The sequence below is a fragment of the Heloderma suspectum genome, chromosome 5, assembly GCF_057233095.1.
Source record: "Heloderma suspectum isolate Gila_16-S chromosome 5, 16-S_ref, whole genome shotgun sequence".
Classification (NCBI taxonomy): domain Eukaryota; kingdom Metazoa; phylum Chordata; class Lepidosauria; order Squamata; family Helodermatidae; genus Heloderma; species Heloderma suspectum.
Window position 1 is genome coordinate 184,704,613 of NC_139462.1, and position 23,737 is coordinate 184,728,349.

Below are 23,737 nucleotides of genomic sequence, written 5' to 3' on the forward strand. Positions count from 1 at the left end.
TATCCCCCACTTCGGCTTTAAAAAAAAAAAAATTAAGGCATTATCTTCAAAGCTTCAGATCTTCAAATCTTCAAAGAAGTGAATCTTTGAAGAAGTGAATCTTCGAAGAATCATAGCTTCTCCAGCCCGATTGCTCCGCAAACTTGCCCAGGCAAACGTAAATGTTTTCACAGTCCCATCCATGTTTGCTGCATGGAAAACACACACATATCCAGGCAGACAGTCCTCAGTGTCCACAGACTAACATCGATAAAAATGTCTGCAGACAATTTTAACATCATCTCAGGAGCAGGGGACAAACACAGGGCGGTCTTCGAAGATGCGAAGCTTCAAAGAAGCTAGCAGCCCCCCCAAAATGCGAGTGCTGGGCGCCGTCACCACTGCCCCTCTTCCTCATGCTGTCTGCAAAGGGCTGGAGTGGGGAAAAGAGCATCAGCAGACAGCCTCTTGCCCTGGCCTCCAGCAGGTGTGTGGGGGAGAAGATGATAGGTGCCGCCTTCTTCCCTCCACCTCCACCTGCTACAGTGGTGGCGGCAAGGGACAAGCTCTCACCGGGCTTTGAGCCCCAACAGGATGCTGGCACCATCCCTACACACACACACACACACACACACACACGGATAGAGGAAGAGAGGGACGGTGGGCAGGGAATCAGCAGAAACAGGAAGAGTTTCTGCTCCTCCAATGATAGCAGGAAGACAGCACAGATCTTGAGTGTGAACCGAGCTCGTGCATTTGATCAAGAACCGCAACGGGGAAAATGGGTGAGTGTGGATAATCACAGTTTAATGCGAGTGCGTTTAACCTGACAGGACCCCGACTTTGGTGCGATGGCGGGCACAATGTAGATTGGCCCTAAGAGTCCAGGTCCTATTTGTGAGTTCTAGTTCTGTAAGCTGTGTGCTTGCTGCAACTAGCTGAGGGTTATACTCCTGCCTTGCTGTGGAGAGCTCTTCATTCTGTATGGGTTTCCTTGCTGGGAGGGGGGAGGGATTTTTATTTCTTTGATCTTCTCATGAAGTTAGTCTGAGACACTTTATACTCAGTTAAACCTATGCATAAGTGCAGCCTTACCTATAATGTGGTATCCCACCTCTGGCTTTGCTTTGCTCATGGTTTTGCTTTTGCTTTGCTTATTTGCTTATGCAAATAAGCCCAGGTGGTCTGAGACTAATTATACACATTAAATATTGAGTGTACACTGAAGGAGTTTAAGGCATGAACACAGCAGACAAGTGCAGTGTAGAGGTACGCTAGTCAGGGAACTAGCAATGGATGCAGCAATTCTAGTCCATAGGGCATAATTCTTACAGATTGATTAATAAGTTTAATAAAGATTGCTTAGCTATAGACAACGAGGAAACAACCGAACTTTAGTAAGACTGCTTTAAGATATTTTAAGTATTGACTAAATCCTTAACTTATATGAAATGGATTACAGCTGAACTACAGTGGACTGCAATAATTGCACCAATAGAACATGTAGTCTAACCTGTTTGCAGACACCCAAAAAATGCAGTAAGATACCTTATTTCTTTGATGGCCGACTTCTGCCTTGCCCCCCCCCCCCGAGCTCAAGTCAAAAGGGTTATGGGGAGAGCATATGCTTAAAGGAGGTGCTTAGTTGAGAACAGAATGGGAGTGTTCACATATGAGGCACAGTGTACTGTTCTTTTGTGTTGTTCAGTGAGCAAATACATTTCTCACAAAATGAAACTACTCAAAGGCAGAGGAGCACTGCAGGTGGCAGCTAGGTCAGCAACTACAAAAACAAAAGGCCTTTGATTTTGTAAGAACCAGTCTAGAAGTTCAAAGGCTTGGCAATCGTAGTGGTATTTGAGATCCTCCCAGGGAACCATGTGCCTTCTAACAGACTGCTCATGCCACACATTTAAGTAAAACCTAAAATGAAAACTGTTCAGAAATAATTATTTAATACTGAGTTGGTTCTACTTTTTAAAAAAATTATTGTAAACAGTTGTACACCGCCCTTTCCTAAAAACAGTCCAAGGTGCCTAACAACATAAAATAAAAACAGTAACAATTATACAATCCAATAAACAGTAACATTATAATAGCATACAAACAGCAAGGAAAAGCATATCCCATAACAGTATATTCATAAAAGCATATCCCATAAAAACCATAACAAAAAAACAGCACCAACATAATCAGCATAGAGCAGGGACATGTGGCTTACCCAAAGGCCTTGCTTTAAGAGGAGGAGCATTCTTCATCATACAATGGAAGAGGCAACAAGATGGGCCCATCTCAGGAGGGACTACCAGAACCCAGGCATGACAAACGTGAAGGCCCTTTCTCTAGTCCTGAAAATATGGGCTGTTGGGTTTGATGGAACACTTAAAGCCCTATTCAGGCATTCTGTAAGAGGCAAAATTAACGTGTGAGGAGAGGGAGCGCTCCACATCCACCCCCTTCCTCTTGTGTTTCTATCACCCTGTACTTGCGGAGCGCAGTGTTCTGAACACTGATTTTTCAGTGTTCTCAATCACATGAAGAGCCTCCACAGATTCAGGAGGCTCTTCTCTTCAGAAAGTCACCATCTATGAGTACAGGGCCACAGAAATGTGAGGAGGGGAAAGGCCTAGAGTGCTCCCTCTCCTCACATGCTACTTTTTACCTTTTTCAGAACACCTGAATAAGGATTATAAGAGTGCTCTCCTGATAACCTTAGCAATAGGGATGGCATGGGCGCTCAATTCAGTCTGGGAATCAGGGCGGAACTGGCCCTGCCCGCACCCCCAAGCCCCACTCGCCAAGCCCCTGCCCCGCTTGCCCCCTGCTCATGTTTGGCAAGTGGCCTGCACTGCACTCACCCCAGCAGCCTCATCGAGCTCTGCAGTCACCGTTTTTTGAGAAATAAAATGGCAATCGCAAAAATATTTGTGCACGTGCGAAAATGCACATTTTTGTGAATGCACATATTAACGTATGCAAAAAATGTGCATTTCACACACACAAATATGCACTTCCGCAAAATGTGCATTTTCGCGCATATGACAACATGCACATTTTCGCAATCGCCATTTTATTTTTTTTTTAAATGGCGACTGTGGAGCTCGATGAGGCTTCTGGGGTAAGTGTGGGCTGCTTGCCAAGCATGGGAGGGATTCAAGTGTGGTCTGGGGAATGGCGAGCAGGGGCAGGGGCTGGGCGAGCATCCGGAGAACCAGACGGGGGTGAGTTTGCACATCTCTACTTAGCAAGCAGGCAGGTTCATATGGGAGAAGGCAGTCCTTCAGATAACGTAGTCACAAATAATAAAGGGCTTTAAAGATCACCATTAGCCATTTGAATTGGGCCTGAAAACAAATCAGAAACCAGTGCAGCTCTTTCAACAGGGAAATCGCCTGCTCCTAATATATAGTTCCAGTTAATAACTTAGCTGCCACATTCTGGAACAACTGAAGTTTCCAGACACTTTTCAAAGCAGGCACTGATCTATATAAGGAAGTGTGATTAAAGATACATTCATATATCTCTTGATTTGTGTACCAATATCTTTATCAGCAACTTGATCAAAAGGGGTGATTAGTGCAGTTATGACATTTGTGGACAATATAAAATTGAAAGAAATTTCCAGGTGTATGGTATAAAAATTGTCACAATAATCTGGACTGCTGGGCAGATATCAACAGACAAATATAAAGCATTATGCACAGGAAAGTATATTTATTTACTAGATTTGTACCTTAATCATTCTATGAGAAACTAAGAGCGAGACTAACACTTTGAATTAAAACACATTGGTCACCAGTGCAGCCAGTTCAATGTCTTGCTCACTTGGCCGTCACAACTGGGTAGTCGCATTCTGTACTCCTTGAAGTTTCTGAGCTGTCTTTAAAGGCAGCCCCACGTAGAGTGTGCTACTGTCAAGATGTAACTAGGGAATGAATCACTGTGGGAAGGCCTGCTTTTTCTAGATATGGGTGCAACTGGTGAGTCAGTCAATGCTGATACAAAGGAACTCCTGGCCACCAATGCCACCTGTACATCCACTGATAGTGTAGAGTCCAGGAGAACCCCCAAGCTGCATGACTGATCCTTCAGAGAGGCTGCAATCCCATCCAGCATTGGCTGCACCCCTCTATCCAGATCAGAAGATTTCCCTACTGCCCCAAACTCTGTTTTACCTGGATTAAGCTTCAGCTTGCTATCCCTGTATCCATTCCAGAACTGCCTAAGATGTGTTTAATATGCAACCAGCACACCTTCAATATGCATCCAAACTTGGGGTCAGTGACCCAAGGTTGTACAAATTAGTCCTCACAGCATTCCATTTACTCAATATTCCTTCTCAGGGTGGTGACTGTGGTTGTTGTTCATATCGCTCTTTAAAATGGCAACTCTCACCCACCTTTTGTAACCAACAACAGCTTTGTTTACGGAAAATCCTTCCTAAAGAACTCTTTTCCTGTGGAAACCTATTCATGTTAATCCACCACAGAAAACATTTAATATATAAATCTCTACCACTTGGAAGATTAGACCATCATCAGATCATCCCATATATTACATAAAAAAAATCTGTAGCACATTTTCTAGCTAATTACCAAAGCAAGGTCTTTGGTGCTGAAATCACATCTTCCTTTAATAAGCATAAGGAATACGCATTTAAAAGAAACCCTAGGTTTTAGGTTGCTCTAGTGTTTGGATGCCAAAACTGAGAGGCCTTGGGAAATACTGGGTATTTTAAAAAGGGTGAGTAAGCTCCAAGTATTTTTGGCTCAGCTTGCCAGTCTAACAACTGAATCATCAGAATTCAGTAGAGAGTTATACAATGAAGCCTGGATATAAAATGGTAGACTTGCTTATAAAAGAGCTCGTCATTTCAATGTAACTGGAAAGGAAGGTTGGATCTCGTACTCTGATACATTCAGAGCACAATCCTATGTATGCATAGGCAGAAAAAGTCCCACAGCTCCCAGCATTCCCCAGCCAATGGCCAGTGTGTCATGATGCCATCTAAAGAACCTGTAAAAAACCATGAGTGAGGAATGATGAGAGCACAGTAAATGCCTCCCATAGAAAAACTCATAGGGTTTCCGATCAAAAGAAAACCCTGCACACACGTGCCTGCCATCTGCCTTCTTTTACAGAAGACAGCCCTTTATTTGAAGGGCTGCCAGAGAACTGTACTCTGTTTTTAAGGTGTCCCCTATTTGAAGGGCTGTCCAGTCCAAGTCTGATATAAAGATAAAGAGCCATCAGGACAAAGAGCTGGGCCTTGAAGCCCGCTCACAGCACCTGGGCAACAGACTGAGCAAGGCACACAGGTCGCCTGGCTCTAGTCTTCCTCACTATGCTAAGATGCACTGCATTTTTATTTAAATTATAATAATGATTTCTAAATTTGCCTCTATTAATTAGTATATGCAATATTAAGCAAATATTATGTTATCTTTCGTGAGCTTCCGCCATGCATTAAAAACGTGGTTGTTCAGGCAGGCATTTGGGGTGGGTTAGGGTATTTTTAGAAATATGTTTTTAATGTAGAATTTTATTTTTTTAACTGTTTTATCGTTGTACATTGCCCAGATTGGCTGGGTGACCAGCCAGATGGGCGATTAATACATTAAATAAATAAATAAATAATCAATCAATCAATCTTTTTTGGAAATCCATAAGTGGCTACCCTACACACCTGAGTGCTGCCTAGAGTGCCATTTTTGGTAGAAAGGCAGGGGACAAATCATATCAGTCTGTGTCTGTCTGTCTGAGCACAGGCTATTCTTTCTGACATTCAGAATGCCCAGAAGCCATGTGCTGGTTAGGGCTAGGATTGGTGGCACTCTCCTCCTTGCAAGTGTACACTGATGGCTAACAACTGAGTAGGCCTGTAGAGATGGAAGGTAGGTGAGGCGGCAGGTTTTAACCAGAGTAGGTAGAACAGGCCTGCACAACCAAATGCAGCCCACCAGAAGTATATCATGACCTACTAGGTGTGTCAAACCCTTTATCGTACTTTATGAAAACTGGTTTTATTTAAAATTGGTCATATTTAATATGATTTTATTGATAAGCTCATATTGTTTTTGTGCTGCAAGCTGCCTTGGGAAAACCACGCTCTTGAAAGGTAGTTACGAAATGGATGAAAGAAATTAAACTAAACTAAGGGAGTAATCCTATGGCCGCTAGTCAGCGGCTAGATGGACATATGATCTGTGGGTTTCTGGGAACAGACCTCAGAGCCCATACTCCAAGGTCGGTTCCCGAGAACCAACCTTCCCCCCCTTGGAGTGCGGAGCAGCCCAAACTGGGCATTCCAGGGAGCGTTCTGGGGTGGGGAAGGCGGAAATGCCAGTATGACGCAGCCCCCTCCCCTGCTCTGCCTTCCCGTAGCTAGCCTAAATCAGCTGTCTAGCCACAAATGCAGGGCAGGAGAAGCACAGAGGAAATGATCCCCTCTGTGCTTCTCCTGCCCTGCATTGGATAGGCGGTCGTCTCTGAGTTTGGAGGCGGCTGCCTATTCCCAATGGCTCATTTATGCCTTTAATACTGCATATATCAAGTTTTCCCAGCCCAAATTTGCATATATTTAAATATTTGCAAGTTTAATCACCTCCTTTTTTCCATAAAAATAAGCTTGGCAAAATGGCAGGTGCATGTGGATGGGACCCAGAGTGAGTACAGGGAATGTCCGGGAGGGCCTGAGAGGGGGTGAGCAAGGCCAGAGGCTGAGCGGCTTTGGTCCTGGGGCATGGGTGGGGGGGAGCCCGAAGGAGTCCTGGACCCAGTCGGGCATCCATGCCATCCCTAATATCTCTACTTGCATCTCTCAGCAGTGTTAATTGGATCACATCTCATAAGATGCCAAAACTAGCCCACTAACCAGCATGTAAAAACCTCAAAGACGTGATCCATGCTGGAAGCTGAGAAACTATAAATGTGTGTTGTTGTTTTTAAGAAATGCACAAGACTTACTTGAAACCTGCAGCACAAGTTCAAATTAATCCATGAAATTCAGCCCTTCCCCTCCTCGGCATGCCAGGCCACACTGTTTCTTGGCCACCTACGTTGCCCATTTTGGGTTGCCAGGCCATAATGATAGTAAAGTGATAGTAAAGATGCAACTGGCTCAATTCTCGTGCTTGACGCCACAGCCCTGTGGCTTCTTGGCTCCCTCCTAGGCGTTCTACTTACTTCCTACACCAGTTGCTGGGGAACATGGGTAGGAGGATGCTGTTATGCCCATGTCCCGCTTGTGGGTTTCCCATAGGCAGCTGATTGGCCACTGTGTGAACAAAATGTTGGTCTAGGTGGACCCTTGATCTGATCAGCATAGCTCTTCTTATGTTCCTGCCAATATGTCACAGTCGCTTCTGTCTCTCAGCCGTCTGTGTAAGATTGCCCCCAGTCCTACTTACTGCTTGGTTCCTCCTTTCTTCAGCTGAATGTTTCCACCAGCCATTGCTGCTTTTCACTTCATTATCTAGGGATGGCAGAGAATTCCACCACGGACTCCAATGAGGTAGGATTCTAAGAATCCGGGCCGCCGGAGTCTGTGGCGGAACGGACCACTCACCTCTGCCACCCCGTGAAGTTCGCGCTGGCTGGATCCTACCTGCTGTCGGCCAGGTCTAGGTCCATCCGCTGCCGGTCTGCAGACGCAAATGGCATCCGGCGTAACGGATGCCATTTGCGTCCCTGCTCTTTGCCGTGATAGGCTACATAAATCTTTATGTAGCCTATCACAGCAAAGAGCAGGGACGCAAATGACATCCGCTACGCCGGACGCTATTTGCGTCCGCGGACCGGCAGCGGATGGAAGCCTGGCAGCAGACGGACCCGGCTGGCAGCTCTGCAGACTCACCGCAGAGTGGAGCCAGCCAGGGAGGATTCTGGGGGGGAGGAACGGATCACCTCCCCACCCCCTGCAGACCCCCAGAGGACCTGGATGGGTGGGATTCATACACCCCTATCATTATCTATTTAGAGGGGACAGTAAATGTTACATACAATTGCACTGGGCTATGATCTTGAGTAGAGCCATGGTGGAGGAAGGGCCAGTTAACCCTATCCCTGTTTTCCCACTTAAAATCCCTCCCTGCGGGATTCTGATATTTGGACCCCTAGGGGGGAAAGCAGCAGTTAAAAGGAGTATGGTCTGAAGGCATGTGATGTTGCAACATTGCTGAAGCTGAGCAGGTCTGGGTCTGGACAATGCCTGGATGGGAGACCACCCATCAATGTATACTACCTCAAATTCTGAGACAGAAGAAAGGATGGATAGAAATGTGATAAATGAAAGCGGTGGAGGCTGGTGGCTCCGATGTCAGTGGGGAGGTGAATCGGTTCTGGGTTTCAGTAAGAACCAGTCAGAATTCTAAAGGAGCTATCCAAGGTTCTGACTGAAACTCAGAGTAGATTTATCCCCTGTCTGACATCAGAGCCACCAGTCTCCACTGAATAAAATGAGTGGGAAAATGGCAGGCTCTTCTGTTCAAACTGCAGTCTCACAAGCTGGCTTTTCAATTAAAACACAACAACAGATACTACTACTACTTGTATGTGACCATGCAAAGTAGGTAGACAATGAAGCTTGAGAAAAAGGACAGGAAGGTGCAGAACTGAAGCAAAAACAACACAATCAGAGAAGCGGTTCTGAATTTTTTTTTACTGCACTTACGAAGTCATAGGAGGCTGCATTCAGGGACCTGGTTCACATATAATGGCAAATCTTGGGTGAATTAACCTATGATTTGCTATGTGTGCAAAGGAGAGAGTGGGCGTGCTGCTGCAACACATTAGCCACTTCCACTTTTAATGGCCCGTTCGCAGATTGTGGAGTAAGATGTGCCAACCTGGACAGCTGTATTGTTTAGGTGCTAAACAACCCAGCAGTTAACCCAGTAACAAACCATGGGTTAATGACTGGGTTGTTTAGCCCCTAAAGAACTTGGTGCTTTGGGTTTGCATGTCACACTCAACAACCTACAAACAGGCCAATTGCTAGTTCTTGATTAGAAGTGGAAGTGGCTGATGTGCTGCAGCAGCACACCTTTCTCCCAGTTGTGTATGGCAAATCATGGGTTACATGAAAACTGGCCCTATGAGTGATGAAAGAGAGGAGTGTTAGCAAGGCTGGTCAAAAGACTAGGTGCCTAAGGGAACTAGAACTAAGCAAACTATATGTTGCATGAAAATGCATGCAATGCTGAACACACATGCCCCTTTACTGAATTTTATATAGATTATGAAATGATGCTACATTTTGGAGTAATAAATACAAATGAATCTATTGATGCCACTGTCCATAGGCATCATAATGAATCAAATGCATGGTTTGTATTAGTTGATTAACGTGGTCTATTTTCCAACATTCCGTTAAAATGTTCCACTTTCTTACTCTGTTTGTCTCCTTGCCTGTGGGCTGTATAACCTTTGGCTTCCTTACCTCTTGGGACATCTTTGCAGGCCAGAACCTGCCCCGGCGTGATGTTTTAATTCCAGCCAAACTGACAACTTTCACTTTCCTGAAAGAAACTGGACAGCAAATTACTTTGTTCCCTGACCAACTGAGCATTCGGAACCATTCTTTCAGCTCAGCCAATCAGAGTCACAGGACTCTCTGTCACAAGTGCAATTTCAGCCCCTTTCACATTGCTCTTGTGACGGCACAAGGTGTGTTGAAAGGGGCTGCAGAATTTTGCCTTTAGCTCCCCTCAATGTCATATGGCTGTGGCTCAGTGCCTGAACACCAGCTTTGCATGTAGAAGGTCCCAGTTTCAATCCCCAGCATCTCCAGGTAGGACAGGAAAAATCTCCTGCCTGAAACACTGGAGAGTCGCCATCAGTCAGTGTGACAATGCTGGGTTAGATGCAAAGGCTTCTCTGGCTCAGATGTCCAGGCTCAGATGTCCATGCTAACATGTGACCATTGGGGTGGGGCTGCAAGGAGACTATGACATTGGGGGCAGAGCTAAAGGCACAATCCTGCAGCCCCTGCCAACACACTTTGCTCCTTCATATGAGCAAGGCATCAAGGCAGCTACAGATGATCAATTTTCTCAAAAGGTTAAGAACTCTGTGCCAGTAAAAATGGGTAGGGCAAATTTTAATATTCAAAATGAAATGTTAACAAGCTGGCCTCGGGACTTTTATTGTACTGTTTTGAATACAGTCTGTTTTGTTACACAGTCTTAGCCATACCGATCATCATATTTGTTAATTTTCAAGGATTACGCTGCCCATTCAAAACAGGATCTTGCAAGATAACCCATCTGGGCAATGTAAATATTTTGCACTTTATTGCACTGTGTAACAGGGGCAGTTGACTCAAAGACCCATTATATCCATAGTGCTGGTTTTAAAGCCTATTGTTTTATAGGCTTAAACCTCTCAGTAGATGAATAGATAGAGGAGGTGTGGTCCAGATTTGCATTAAAAAGAAGCAAGTTCTTACAGAGATCTTTGTACAGTTTGTTAACATAAACATGAGACAATAGAAATACATTAAAAAGAGTTTTCAAATGGAACAGGAATGTTTTTGTAACTCCTCTGGAATCTATACCAGGAAAAACTCCAATGATTAGCATTTGTAAGAAGCGGGGGAAGGAAGGGGACAGAAAATGTTTATATTTCTCCAAATAAATATATGTTTTGAGTCAGGATTCCAGAGGGGTTTTTTGCAGTGACTCATGAATTTCAGCAAGTTAAGAGAATATGGAGCTGATGCAAATTGAACAGAAATGCCTGACAGGAACAGACAAAAAGGGAGTTTTTGTAGAAGGAAATCATAATGGTGGTTTAACAAAAGTCTGAGACATCTTAGGAAGCTCAGAAAACGGCTGTAACCCAACGACTTTGTCTTCTGGCTGACCTGGCATGGCCCTGGACCAACAGCAACCATAAAGGATTCAATATTCCATTTACAGATTCTGATTTCAGTTATGCGCATGGAGCACCACTCTACTGAAGTCAACAGAGAATCCCCAGAGCTACACAACAATAAAATGAAATAGAATTAGACATATCTCTGGTTTGGCATCATCTATCTACTTGAATTGCCAAATCATTTGTAAGCCGACCTACTGCCAAGGAAAACATGGACACGTGCATTAACAGTAAACGCAAAGTATCATCCATCATTTCACAAGCCAAATCCTGGTGGCTCAAAAAGCAAAGAGATCTGCAATTTCCACTGGATTCGACAGAGCATCGATGCTGCCTTTATGAGCATCACGACTGACTGCTGGATTTGAGAGTGCCAGCATGGCTGTGGTGGGTCGGAATAAAGTCATCTTCACACACAATAAATGTCATGCATGCATGTCTATAAAGACATCTTTGTGCACTCCAAATATCTTCATTTTTTGGTTGAAGGAGACTGCAGAAAAGTAACTGCATTTGAGGGGCGCAGTCAAGTTCTTTGAATAGCTTGAAACAATGCTGATAAATGAAAAGTGGCTTCCCTAAGGGATACGGTTCTAAGCAGAATCCTATTGCTAAGATCAATCTCAATACTCAAATGGGGACATATTCATGGTGCACAACTTTTCAAAGAAGCATGTTCATAGGCCATGAGCTGTAAGACTAACCTGCATTCTTTTTGTATGAAGAGGTTACAGAAGACCATCCAAGGCTGCTGGCCCAGGACATTTGGTGCCCTATCCACCTACAGAAGCTGACTGGACTGGCAGCTGAATCTTACTTCAACACTGGCAAAGTAGCAGCGTCCTCTGCCGCATCTGAGAGCAGCAGGCTAGCTTAGGGAGTGCAGGATAAGTCATGTGCCAGCACCTTGCCCTCCCCCCAGACCTCACACAGCATTTGCCACCTGAGGCACTTGCCTCACTCTCCCTAGGGCCAGCCCTGAGACCATCTCACATAGCTGCTTCATAAGCTGGTTATCTGAATGGATATGGAACCAATTACCTGGGGAGGTGGTGGGCTCTCCCACACTGGAGGCCTTCAAGACGAGGCTGGACAGCCATTTGTCAGGGATGCTCTGACTTGGATTCCTGCATTGAGCAGGGGGTTGGACTCGATGGCCTTGTAGGCCCCTTCCAACCCTACTATTCTATGATTCTATGAATTGTCTTGTCAAGTAATGAAGAAGATCTTCCTATTCCCCTGATCACCCAGATTTCTGATCAGGTGCAAATATGCACCTGATCATTTCCCTTAATTCTTGGCAAAACTAAACAGGTAACCAGCTTGCCAAATGGTTATATATTCACAGAGTTAATAAAACCTCTTGATAAAAGGTTATCTGTATGAATTCTTTGATGGTTGAATAGTTTTGGAAGCTTCCAGTGAAAATATAGATGACATTTGCTTCATATGTTTGTGATGGATAAACTACAGGAAAGGGGGGGGGGGGTTGGACTCGATGGTCTTGTAGGCCCCTTCCAACCCTATTATTCTATGAAACTAGAATAAAGAAAGGAAAAGCACTGTCTTAATGATTGCATGAGATGGAAGATACTCTTTTTCCCTTTTCTCTTGTGGGGGTTACTCTACCCTCTGAATTTACATGAAACAGGGCATCACCAGCCACTGCCCTCTCACCTTTCTGGAGGCAGAAGTTTCCCTGCTTCTGTCTTCCCAACCACACTATCCTGAGCAAACCCAGCAGGCTGAGAAAAACATCTGGACTGACTGTCTTGCCCTAGCCTTGGAAAAGGATTGCTCAGATGGAGTGACACAGTCAGGTAATGTCCTCGTGGCCCAGGATCAGGGCTGGCATCAAGGACAGGCATGGTTGGGCACCTGTCGAGGGCCCACACCCCAGCAGGAGTCAACTGAGGGGCTGCAATCCTACACCCATTGGAACCTCATTGAACTCAATGTAGGATGACCACTTACACACTGTCAAAAAAAGAGCATATATGTATAGATGCAATATGGAAATAATTACTCTCATTTAAATAGAAATGCAATACACCTCATCATAGTGGGGAACAGTGTGTCCAGGTGGCCTGTGTGGTTCCTGCTCAAGCCGCTGTCTTGGTGCTAACAGTTGAAGGCCATCTTCAGGGCACCTGCTGCTCTCCCTTCTGTATCTTTGAATTGGACTTGGACTGGATAGCCCTTCAAACAGAGGACACCTTCAAATAGAGGACTCCCCTCTGGCAGCCCTTCTAGTAGATGAATGTCCTCTGTAAAGTAGGGCACACAGCCACCCTAACAATGGGACTTCTGATTAGACTTATATAGGATTAAACTGGTTAAAAATTGTGATTCTGCTTTAAAAGACGATAAGGTGTTCCTTGCTTCTCTCAACCTGATACAATTTGTTTCTTTTCTGTCATAACTGCCATGACCTAGAGCTCCTTCAGCCATTTTGATAGATTTGGCACTGTATTCCCCACCCCACCCCCATGTGCAATGGTCTTGACAGGACTAAAGAGAAATAGTGGGATCTTAAAACCATTTAAGGATTAACTCTACATTCTAGCCAACATAGGTTTCATGTGTCAGTTACAGATGTGGCGGAAATGCAAAAGTGTATGGAGGGATCCCTTGTGAAAATGGCCTCAGTCCTGCCACTCTTGCTTAAAAAAAAAATGGGGGCCCAGGGACCCTAATATTTAAAATACAAATGTAATGGTCTATATTAGCTATCAAGTTCTCCTTAACAAATTAACATTCGAAAGACTGCATAATTCCCTTGAGAGGACTTATTGTGGGGAAAACAACCCCCTACTAATGGCTGAATTCCTCACACTCACTGCAGTCATAATTGTTTGATGTAAGGTACAGATTGCCTTTGTGTTTCCCTAAATGGAATTAACTGGAGGATTCAGTAGCACCTCATTAACAGGCAAAATGACTGAGCACAAATGATTTCCAACTAATGACTTTGGTGAAATTAAGAGAGTGTGCCAAGGAAACATATACCCTAAATGGCTGAGCTATTCCTTTCAGCGTTCCTTGTAGTCCAGGCCTCAGATCTGAAAGGATAATAGTGGGTGACCAAGCATAATTGCAGAACATTTTCTTATTATCTCTGCTTAAATCTCTGTGTGGCCTAATCAGAAAGGCAAATTCTAATGCTGTTTCCTGTCCCTCTAGATATAAACTGTAAATACAGAGGAGATTATTACAAAGGAGATCTTGTATATTTCAGCATGCTAACTGGCTTGCGCTATGCAGCTAGTATTTTTCCGTAGAGCACTATAGATTAAAAGAAGAGTGTATCTGTTTAGGCACGTAGGGATTGGCTTTAAAAAGTCTAAGAATATTACAAATGTGGATCTATATGCTGAGAAAAATACAGTTTTTAATCTGTGTTAGTTTGTTTATTAAAACATTTCCATTAAAAACGCTCAAGGCAGTTCTGAATTATTAAGTTTTAAAATTATGGGTTGGACCCAGACTAAGAAAGTCGCATTTAGGTCCCTTGAAATCATGTGAAAAATTAGTCATGATTAAGATACATCCCATGCATTTCAATGGATCTACTCTATGTAGGACTAACATTGGATACTACTCTGTGTGTGACTAACTTAGTCTGAATCCAACCCAATCAGTTTAAAACAAAAGTAATACAATCCAGGCAGGGTTCTCTGGGTCTAATGTCCCCTCCATCAAATGCCTGTCCACCCACCCCAACTCTCTCTCTCTCTCTCTCTCTCTCACACACACACACACACACACACACAGGACTACTATCAGTAGGGATAGCTTTTAGGGTGGCCACTTATGCATCACCAAAAGAGAGGAAATGTATGACCAAAACTGGCTAAAAGAGGACACAGGTTTGCATTAACCTTGCATACACACACATTCAATTATAATTATATAATTATTTAAATAGCAATACAATACACCTCGCAGTGGTGGGGAAGACTGTTACCTGCATGCCTCATCAGTCTGCTGCCCAGGTGCTAAATTGATATTAATGGACAACAGCAGCAACAGGGCTGCTGTTTTCTTTTCTTATGGTTCTTTATCTTAAATGGACTTGGATGGGACAGCCCTTCAAGAACTTTGCCTGTTGTCTGTAAAGTAGGACACATGGCTGCCCTAATAGCATTGGAAACTGTCAAGTTGTGGGTTTTGCCCTCCCCAGAAACCCACGCAGTAAGTCATTTTTTTATTTTTTATTTTAGATAGGGATGTTTCACTAAGCTATTTTAAACAGGAGAGGACTGTAAAATCTCAGGGGCATATATGGTACCAAGGGCTGTAATCTGAACTGCTGCTGAAGTTGTTTGATGTGTTACCTGAGTGTATTTTTTTTTTAAGTGGGGTCGGGGAGAGGATCTTTTAGAGGATAAGCTAACAGTGAGCAATAAAAGTGTCAGGTCTAGAGGGACAGGTTCTGATCTGCGGAAGGTCACGAGGAGGTACTGAAATCACCGTGGAATTCTTTCACTGTAGCTAGATCAGCAAGCATGTTATGAGTGGCCTCAGGACACAAAACAGAAAGAACAGTAGCATGGTGTGTGTGTTTTTTAACTTGTTAAAATGTGGTTGACAGGGTATGCGATGTGGGAAACAGTCATTTTTAAACACAAATTGTGAAAGGTGGGAAGTTTCAGGGGAAAACCAACTAGCAGAGAAAGGAGTGCATCATGTACACTTCTTTTTCTCCCATCTTTTCCCCTTTGCAGATTAACCCCTCCCAAGAGCTTCATGATATTCGACTGCAGTGTAACATGTAATTTGCCCTTTAAATTGCCACACGTGGCCCCCACTTCTAGTGGCAGCGGCAAGATGTTCCAGGCACAGCAATTATGTGGGTTTGGTTGCCTTTGGAAGGAGAGATAAGGTGTTTAGGGAATATTTGAATGCATTTATTTGTATATTGGCAAAGATATAGTTTTAATTTTTAATTAGAAGTTTTAATTGTTGTGAACCACCCAGACAGCTTTGGCTCTTGGCAATATAGAAATGTAAGTAATAAATCAATGATAAAATATAAAATATAGGCAGAGTCAGAGAGCCGAAGTAGTCCAACCAAGCAGGAAAACTACTGCCCCTAGAGAGGCACTGCAGATGTTTACTAGAGCACTCTCTCTCTCTTTCTCCCTCTCAGTGACCTTCAAACTATTTCTCTACTTTTGCTCCTCTACACACACACAGAGAGAACTATATTTCATTATCCTTAGCTAGGGGAGAGAACGAGATGCCCCTTACCCCAAAGGTTTTCCTCATTCAGAATACTCAAGGACTTTTCAGCTATTTCCAGACTATTCTGAGAAATTAGCCAGCAATCTCCCTAACAAAAAGAAGGCATGACCAGGCATGGCTAACAGGTTTGACTAGTATTTGTAACCCTATGCTTTCTTAAAAGGATATGAAATGCTGTTCTGGCATTTTCATTTTCAGGCCTCAGGAAGGGTCAGGCTACAAGCAATCAGATTCCAGGCCCAGGTGAGGGGATGAGGAGAGTGAAGCTGGCTGTTAGTCCAGAAGCTGGTGTCCAAAACAGGCAGGAATCAAGTTCCAGAGCAGCAATCAAGGAGCGGGCACAGGAAATGAAGCAGGTAGTCTCATTCATGACATAAGCAGCTCAGAATGAAGCACATACTCGAAGGCTAAGTGGATAGAGATTGCCCCTTGGGGTCATGACTGAATACTCAGGTAGGCTGCTACTGCATACTAGATAACAATTTTCTGATAGAGGTTTGCATCCAGATTTGTGCTAAATCAACTATACTGGTGAAAGTGGACTTCCCTACCCCCTCCTTCCCACAGCAGCCCCTCCAGCCCCCTGAAAATGCTACACAGAAGGCTGGTTTACACAATTAAACAGCTCGCTGTGGCTTATTTGAGCCATGGTGGGTTGCAGCACATTCCAGCGCTTGCAGGTGGCCATTTTGAATATTCGAGCTATGGGTGGAGGGAGTTGTGCAAGGGCTACACAACCCTCACATAAACCATGGCCTGTTCTAGGGTTATGCGAGAATTGTTTAACCCTCACACAACCACCATCGCTCAAGTTCAGACAACATAACAAGCTGCGGCCACAGCTTGAATATTCAAAAACTGCCCGGAACACACCCCAGCTCACCATGGCTTAAACAGTAAACAGCAGTGACCATGTGAACTGGGTTGGTGGAGAGTAAGGAGATCCTGCTGAATTGGATGAGCTGTGGTGGGTAGGGGGAAATAGGGGATCCCCCAAAATCAGGCAGAGAGACCTTCCACAAGTGGAGCCCTTCCTCTCATGGAAGGCACATTCTCCAGGAGCCTTGTGACACATTTCTTATGGCATAAGTTTTCATGGACACAAGTCCACTTCATTTGACACAGAACATTTCATGCATCTGATGAAGCATCCACAAAAGCTTATGCAAGCCACAATAAATGTGTTTCTCTTCAAGGTGCCACCAGACTATTTTGTTCGTATCGCATCCTAGATGGCACCCCCAAACCACAGAGCTCAGTTTGCCAGGCTTGCAGCAGAAATAGACGGCTGGTGGCACAGGAGTTAAGGCATGGAGCCTGACCACCGGGACCCTTGGTTCAAAACATACACCCCAGTGCCTTACATTACGAACACATGCTGAAGATGAGCATGCAGGGGTAGGCATGGTAGGCAGTGCTGGCTCCAGGTTTTGGGGAACATTTGGGCAAGAGGACCTCAGTGGCCCCTGTACCTGAACAGGTTCACCTCCTCCTTGCTTCTGTTCCCACTGTCCATTTGCTTGCCCTCTTCCTCTAGACCCAAGAGGGAGCAGCCCAGAGGGAGAGCACGTGGCAAATAAAGGATGCTGCTCTCTCTCCTCACTCTGGTTTCAGCTTTCATGACTGGAGAGGGCAGGTGAACAAGTAGTGACTTCAAGGAGGAAGAGGAGGTCCAGAAGGCTCCAAGAGTTGGCAATGGACCCCCTACAGGGGTGTGGGCCTTGGCGGGTGCCCATCAATGCCTATCCTTGATGCCAGTCTTAATGGTAGGCAATGTTAAGAGGAAATATTATTGCCATTGGAAGCTTTTTGAAATTCTTTTCTTCTTTTTGTCATCATTTTGTCTCCTGTGAACGTCTCAGTAGTTTTAACTGCCCACTGTTGGAGAAATAACTCTGGGTCTGATCCAGAATAAAATAACCAAATGGGTGGGGAAAATACCTTACATTTGGCAACCCAATTTAAGAATTTCTCACAGACTTTATAGGACACAATGAGAACCACAACTGGCCACATAAAGGTAGCAGATGGATGTTTTATCATTTTGTATTTTATGGTTTTGATTTTTGTTAATTGTGTTAATTTTAATTTTAAAAAAATCTTATTTTTTTGTGAAAGCATTGGCTATTGGGACCTATAATTTGGAAGTAATTACTGTAATTTAAATAGAACTACAGTACACCTTACCATACTGTGGAAGTCTGTGACCAGGTGACCTGTGTTCAGTCAGGTGGTCAGATGCTAAGTACTAGGTAGTGACCCAAGATAAGAACTTTTCAGAGGGTTGTCTCTTTCCAAGTAGCAACACCTCTCCATTTGAAGACCCTCCTCTGGGATAACTGTCTGGCACTGACTCATTTTGGTGTCAGATGAAGACTACTTACATTTTCCCAGGCCATTCAGATGCCTGGTTCTAGTTTATTTGGTTTTTAACATTGCATTCTGCTGTTTAAAAATTATCATTTTTTGTTTCTGATTTTATTAGTTTTTATTTATTTATTTATTTATTTATTAAATTTATTAATCGCCCATCTGACTGGTCACCCAGCCACTCTGGGCGATGTACAACCCACCATAAAACAATTTAAAACAATAAAATTTTACCATATATTTTTTTATTATTTTTTTATTTTTGGGTTTTTTTAAGTATTATGAAGTGTTAGCCATGGTGGGAAACCTTTGGGGTTGAATGAAAAGAAAGGTTCCTCCTGTGCAAGCACCAGGTCATTGTTGACCCCTAGAGAGACGCTGCTTGTGCTGGCGTTTTCATGGGAGACTATAGCGGGGTGGTTTGCCATTGCCTTCCCCAGTCGTGACTACCTTTCCCCCAGCAAGCTGGGTACTCATTTTACCGACCTCGGAAGGATAGAAGGCTGAGTCGACCTGAGCCGGCTACCCGAGACCCGGCTTCCGCTGGGATCAAACTCAGGTCGTGGGGAGAGTTTCGGTTGCAATACTGCCACCAGAAATATATTAAACAAACAGCAGTGAATTGCTCTTTTGCCAGACACTTTTGTGAGAGAACATTGGTGTGTCTGCATTTAGAGTAACCAAATTAATAATTTAATGCAAAAAAGAAAAAGAAAAAAGATTTTAGTCATAACCTACATCTGATAATCTATTTTGTGGAAGAATTGCAAGTCTGAGGCACTGGCTTCCTGCACAGAGAGGTAGGTTCACTACAGTGGTAAATGGTATATTCCATATGAAGTGCAATAACATCTTGGAACATGTAACAAATCTTCTCTTACCTGTTTTCCAGCTATCTGCCCATGGACTCAGCAACTTACAGTGAAATACGTATAAGCAGTCCATGTTTTTCGCTACCAACTATCTTCTGAGTAGCCATAATGGCACTCTGAGCTTGTAGAATCTTACACTCAAATTTCTCAGTTGTAATACATGACTAGAAAATGCAGAGTGGAACATCTGGCCACTAGTCTATGCATGCACATGGACCCATCTAGGGCAACCAGAACATCCGCTAATCAACATGGCCTTTTCCTAATTGTTTATTTGTACACAAAACACGGGTCTTAATGTCTAATGGCCCAAGAAACCAGAAGCTTATTAGCAGAATTAAGTAGAATGCAGAGTTTGCTATGTTTGCGTGAGCCATAGTGACTCCAACATGATGTCAACAGGAGGTGCCTTTTGCTAAATGGCAGATCTGCTCTGCGTTCAGCCTTGGGGGAAACACACAGAAATCTCTGCAATATCCAGATGCCACTTCAGTGACTGAAATAAGGGCAAATTCATCATTCCCCATTTGGAAGAGACTGATATCTGTCCAAGAACTGGACAAAGAGACCTTTATCTACCCCGGCAAAAGACCTCCTTGAAGCTCTGCCATCCTAACAGGCAGCATTTTGTATCTGGCAAATTTTCTGTTTGGAACAATGGAGGCGAAATAGCAAAGGAAAGCAGCATAGACACATGGGTGGTCACAAAATTGTCTGACTGAGAGCCTATCATAAGCACTAATATAAAAACTCAGCCACTCCCATTAAGAGAAATAGCATGAATGAGAGTCCAGGGTCACTTAATGCTGGCTGTGGATGGGGGGAGTTGTAGTCCAACCCATCTGCAGGGCACCAAGCTAACTAAAACATGCAGCATACAGGTAAAATGGTAGATAGCGTGATTTAATTAAGACAATATACAATGGAACTACAACTACTAAGATTTGTGGGATGATGTTACAGATGCTATTTTTGGCCCCCAAGGAGCCACAGAACCTTTGATTGTGGCCCTCATAAATTACCGGCTCTGAACCTACCATATTCCCAGGAAGCTGCACTTATCTAAGAGCCAATCTAGATAAGACACTGGGAGACATTGGGACAAGATACTAGCAATCTCTTCTCTTTTTTGTAACTTTCATGGAATCTTGTGTTGGCACAAATATCTCCCCAAAGTTAGAGGAAGCACAAACTTTTTGGAGGGGGGCAAAGTTTGGGGAGGGAAGTGCATACAAGTGGTTGTTCTGAGGGCTTTGGCTCCTCTTGGCAGCCCAGCTACTGGGCGTTTTGAAAATCTAGCCACAAAGGCCCATGGAAATGAAGTTACATGATGAAATGGCTTGGCTTTTTTAAAACTGTTAAACAGGGAAGCTTCAGACCACCTCATTATTGTAACTACTTCCTTACCACCACCCAAAAGCCAAACCACTTTCATCCCATCCCCCCACTACACAAAGTGTCCCAAATTCTTCCCCATACATGCTGAAAATCATTTTCTGGGGCATTACAGCGCTAAAATACAATGTGAAAATTTAGCCAAAGGCAAACATTTCATATCTAAGTGCTAATGAACTTGGATTTAACACTATATATTTTGGACACTGCCAGTATTCTGCTGTCTCTTGAGTATGGATTTGCTACCACAGTCACTTCTTAGCATCATTGTCAGGATTTAATTTGCATCATGTTTCAGCTCTGTCTGCATCACAAACTGCAATGCAAGGAACATGTGAATCTTCTTATATAAGAATACGGTAGTGCAAGGCTTATAACCAGAGTTCTACCAGATCGATTTTGCTCATTTTTTTTAAGTGAAGCTTGAGCAGTGTAGACATGTAGAAAAATTTGAAACTTCAAAAAAATTCAAAGCTCGAGCTTTGGGGAGCTTGGGAAGGGAGAAGGTTAATGCATATGCCCCAGATTGTGCATGTAATGTGACATGTGACACAGTGTGTCTATGCACGTGTAATAATGCTTACTCATGTGCGGTCTTTGCTGAGGAGACTTTAGCTCAGATTGCTGAGCTAATGAAAGGACAAGCACAGAATGTTGGGAACAGGGCTGAAGAAAAGTCAGAGTAGGAGGAAGAGAAGCTGAGGAGAAAGAGCTGAAAGGGCACCAGAAGGAGAAGAGACAGAAAGATCTTGCATCATATTTTTGACCTCAGACAAGAATGGTAAAGTTGTTCCAGTCACAAGGGAAACAGGGAAACATATTTTTATCCAATCTTTCTGAGACTACTAGCCCCTGTGGCGACATGGGATTTGCACTAGTCACAACAGAAAGGAGAGTATCTGAGCATGTACAAAGTACAAGTAGCTCACCTATAGTTGTTGTGAAGGACAAATGCTCATATAGGCTGTTTTTCAACAATTGTTTTCAAAGTGGCTTACATTTTAAGAAAAATAAACTCAATAAAATTACAGCAACAACATGACTGATTAAAAATAGAAAGCTGGCATTAATAAAAGATCTAAGTTATAAAAGGTTCACCTAACAAGGAAGGGCTCGACAGTTCATTTAAAGGGACTGATCTCCTGCGTCTGTAACTGATTCCAGAGTTTGAGGCCACCACTGAAAAGGATAATTATTCATTAAGCAGCTTGATAGATGGGACTGCCAAAAGGTTTTTGTCCCTAGATCTCAAAAAGCAGGATGGAACACAAAGAAAAAGATAATTTCTCAAGTAAACTGGTTCCAGACTATAGAAGGCTTTAGGCTGTATTTCAAAGATACAGACCAACACCTTGAATTTAGCCCAGAAACAAATCCATCACTAGTGGGGCTCATTTGGAACAGTGTTATGTGCTCCCTGCAGCTAATACTAACCTGGATGCTGCATCCTGGATCAAGGGAAGTTTCTGAAGTGCCTTCAAGGACAGCCCTGTGTAGACAATGACTTCAAGGCAGATTTGAGCCTCAGACCTTCTCAAGTTAGAAATTAAGCATGAAGCACGCACTACACATTATTATATCTTTGGTTTATAGTAGGGATGGAACAACTTGTGGCCCTCCAGATGTTGTGGCCCACAACTTCCATCATCCCTCACCATTGGCTATATTGGCTAAGGCTGATGGGAGTTGTAGGCCAAAATATTAGGAGAACCACAAGTTGCCCACCCCTGGTTCATAGGCACTGATACCAGCCATTTTTACACCATCTTCCCACCGTGCACAATGAACGGATGGAGAGCGACTGGAATCACTTCCATTGTTGCCACCTCTGATTTTCATGCATTGATTGTGCCTGTGCACTAGGAAGGCAGAGAATTCCTCCACGGATTTCAGTGAGGCCAAATGCACTGGCATTCGGCCCCCCGAAACCCGTGGCAGAATGGCCTGCCCCCCCGCGGATCCCCCCCAGGACGAGACTTACCTGGGGCGGATGTTCCAGATGACGGCAGCTCCAGCGGTGGCTTTGGCGGTGGCGGCTGGTCTTTCGACCGGCTGCCGCAGCCGCCATTTGCATTCTGGCCTTTGCCATGATAGGCTACGTAAGTCTTTACGTAGCCTATCACAGCAAGCCAATCAAAAACAAAAAACAAAATGGCGTACGCAAATGGCGGCGGCTACAGCAGCCTCCATTTGCGTTCCTTATTTTTCGCCGTTTTAGTCTACGTAAATATTTATGTAGACTATTACGGCAAAAAAAAAAGGGGAACGCAAATAGCGTAGTGAGCGCTATTGGCGTTCCTTTTTTATTCGCTGTTTTAGCCTACGTAAATATTTACGTAGGCTAAAACGGCAAATAAAAAAGGAACGCAAATAGCGCCCACTACGCTATTTGCGTTCCACTTTTTTCGCCGTAATAGTCTACGTAAATATTTACGTAGACTAAAACGGCAAAAAATAAGGAATGCAAATGGCAGCTGCCGTAGCCGCTGCCATTTGCGTATGCCATTTTTTTTTTTACCCAGACGTGATAGGCTACGTAAAGACTAACGTAGCCTATCACGGCTCCATGGCTGGATGCAAATGGCAGCCGCTACGGCGGCCACCATTTGTGTCTGCACCTGCCAGTCTATGGCTGGAAATCTGGCTGCGGACGGCCCTGGCCTGGCCGGCTGCTCTGCGGAGCCGACACGGAGCAGAGCCGGCCGTCGAGGATTCCGGGGGGGGAGGATCAGATCGCCTCTCCCCTGTCGAGGATTCCGGGGGGAGGGACGGAGCGCCTCCCCCCACACCACGAACACAATCCGCGAAAAGGTAAGTGACTTTCGTATATCCCTACTGTGCGCAATACTGTACTGTATGTACACATACAGCTTGCCCATGCATCAGCTCAGTACATGCTAGGGTTGGCGGAGAATTTCTCCCCGAAACTTCGGGGGGCCGAGCGCCAACGTGTTTGGCCCCCCGAACAAGTTTTGGGGAGAAATCCTCTGAACCCC

At 44.2% G+C, this 23,737-nt stretch overlaps 1 protein-coding gene across 1 annotated transcript in view; it reads left to right on the forward strand.

Annotated features, from left to right (window-relative positions):
• Nucleotides 1-521: 521 nt before the first annotated feature.
• Nucleotides 522-23,737, forward strand: part of AGR3 (anterior gradient 3, protein disulphide isomerase family member) — a 70,785-nt gene continuing 47,569 nt past the window's right edge. Inside the window, exon 1 of the mRNA XM_084858637.1 lies at nt 522-764. Within this exon, the coding sequence (XP_084714763.1) occupies nt 761-764 (4 nt within the window). The 5' untranslated portion in view covers nt 522-760. The remainder of the gene's footprint in view (nt 765-23,737) is intronic.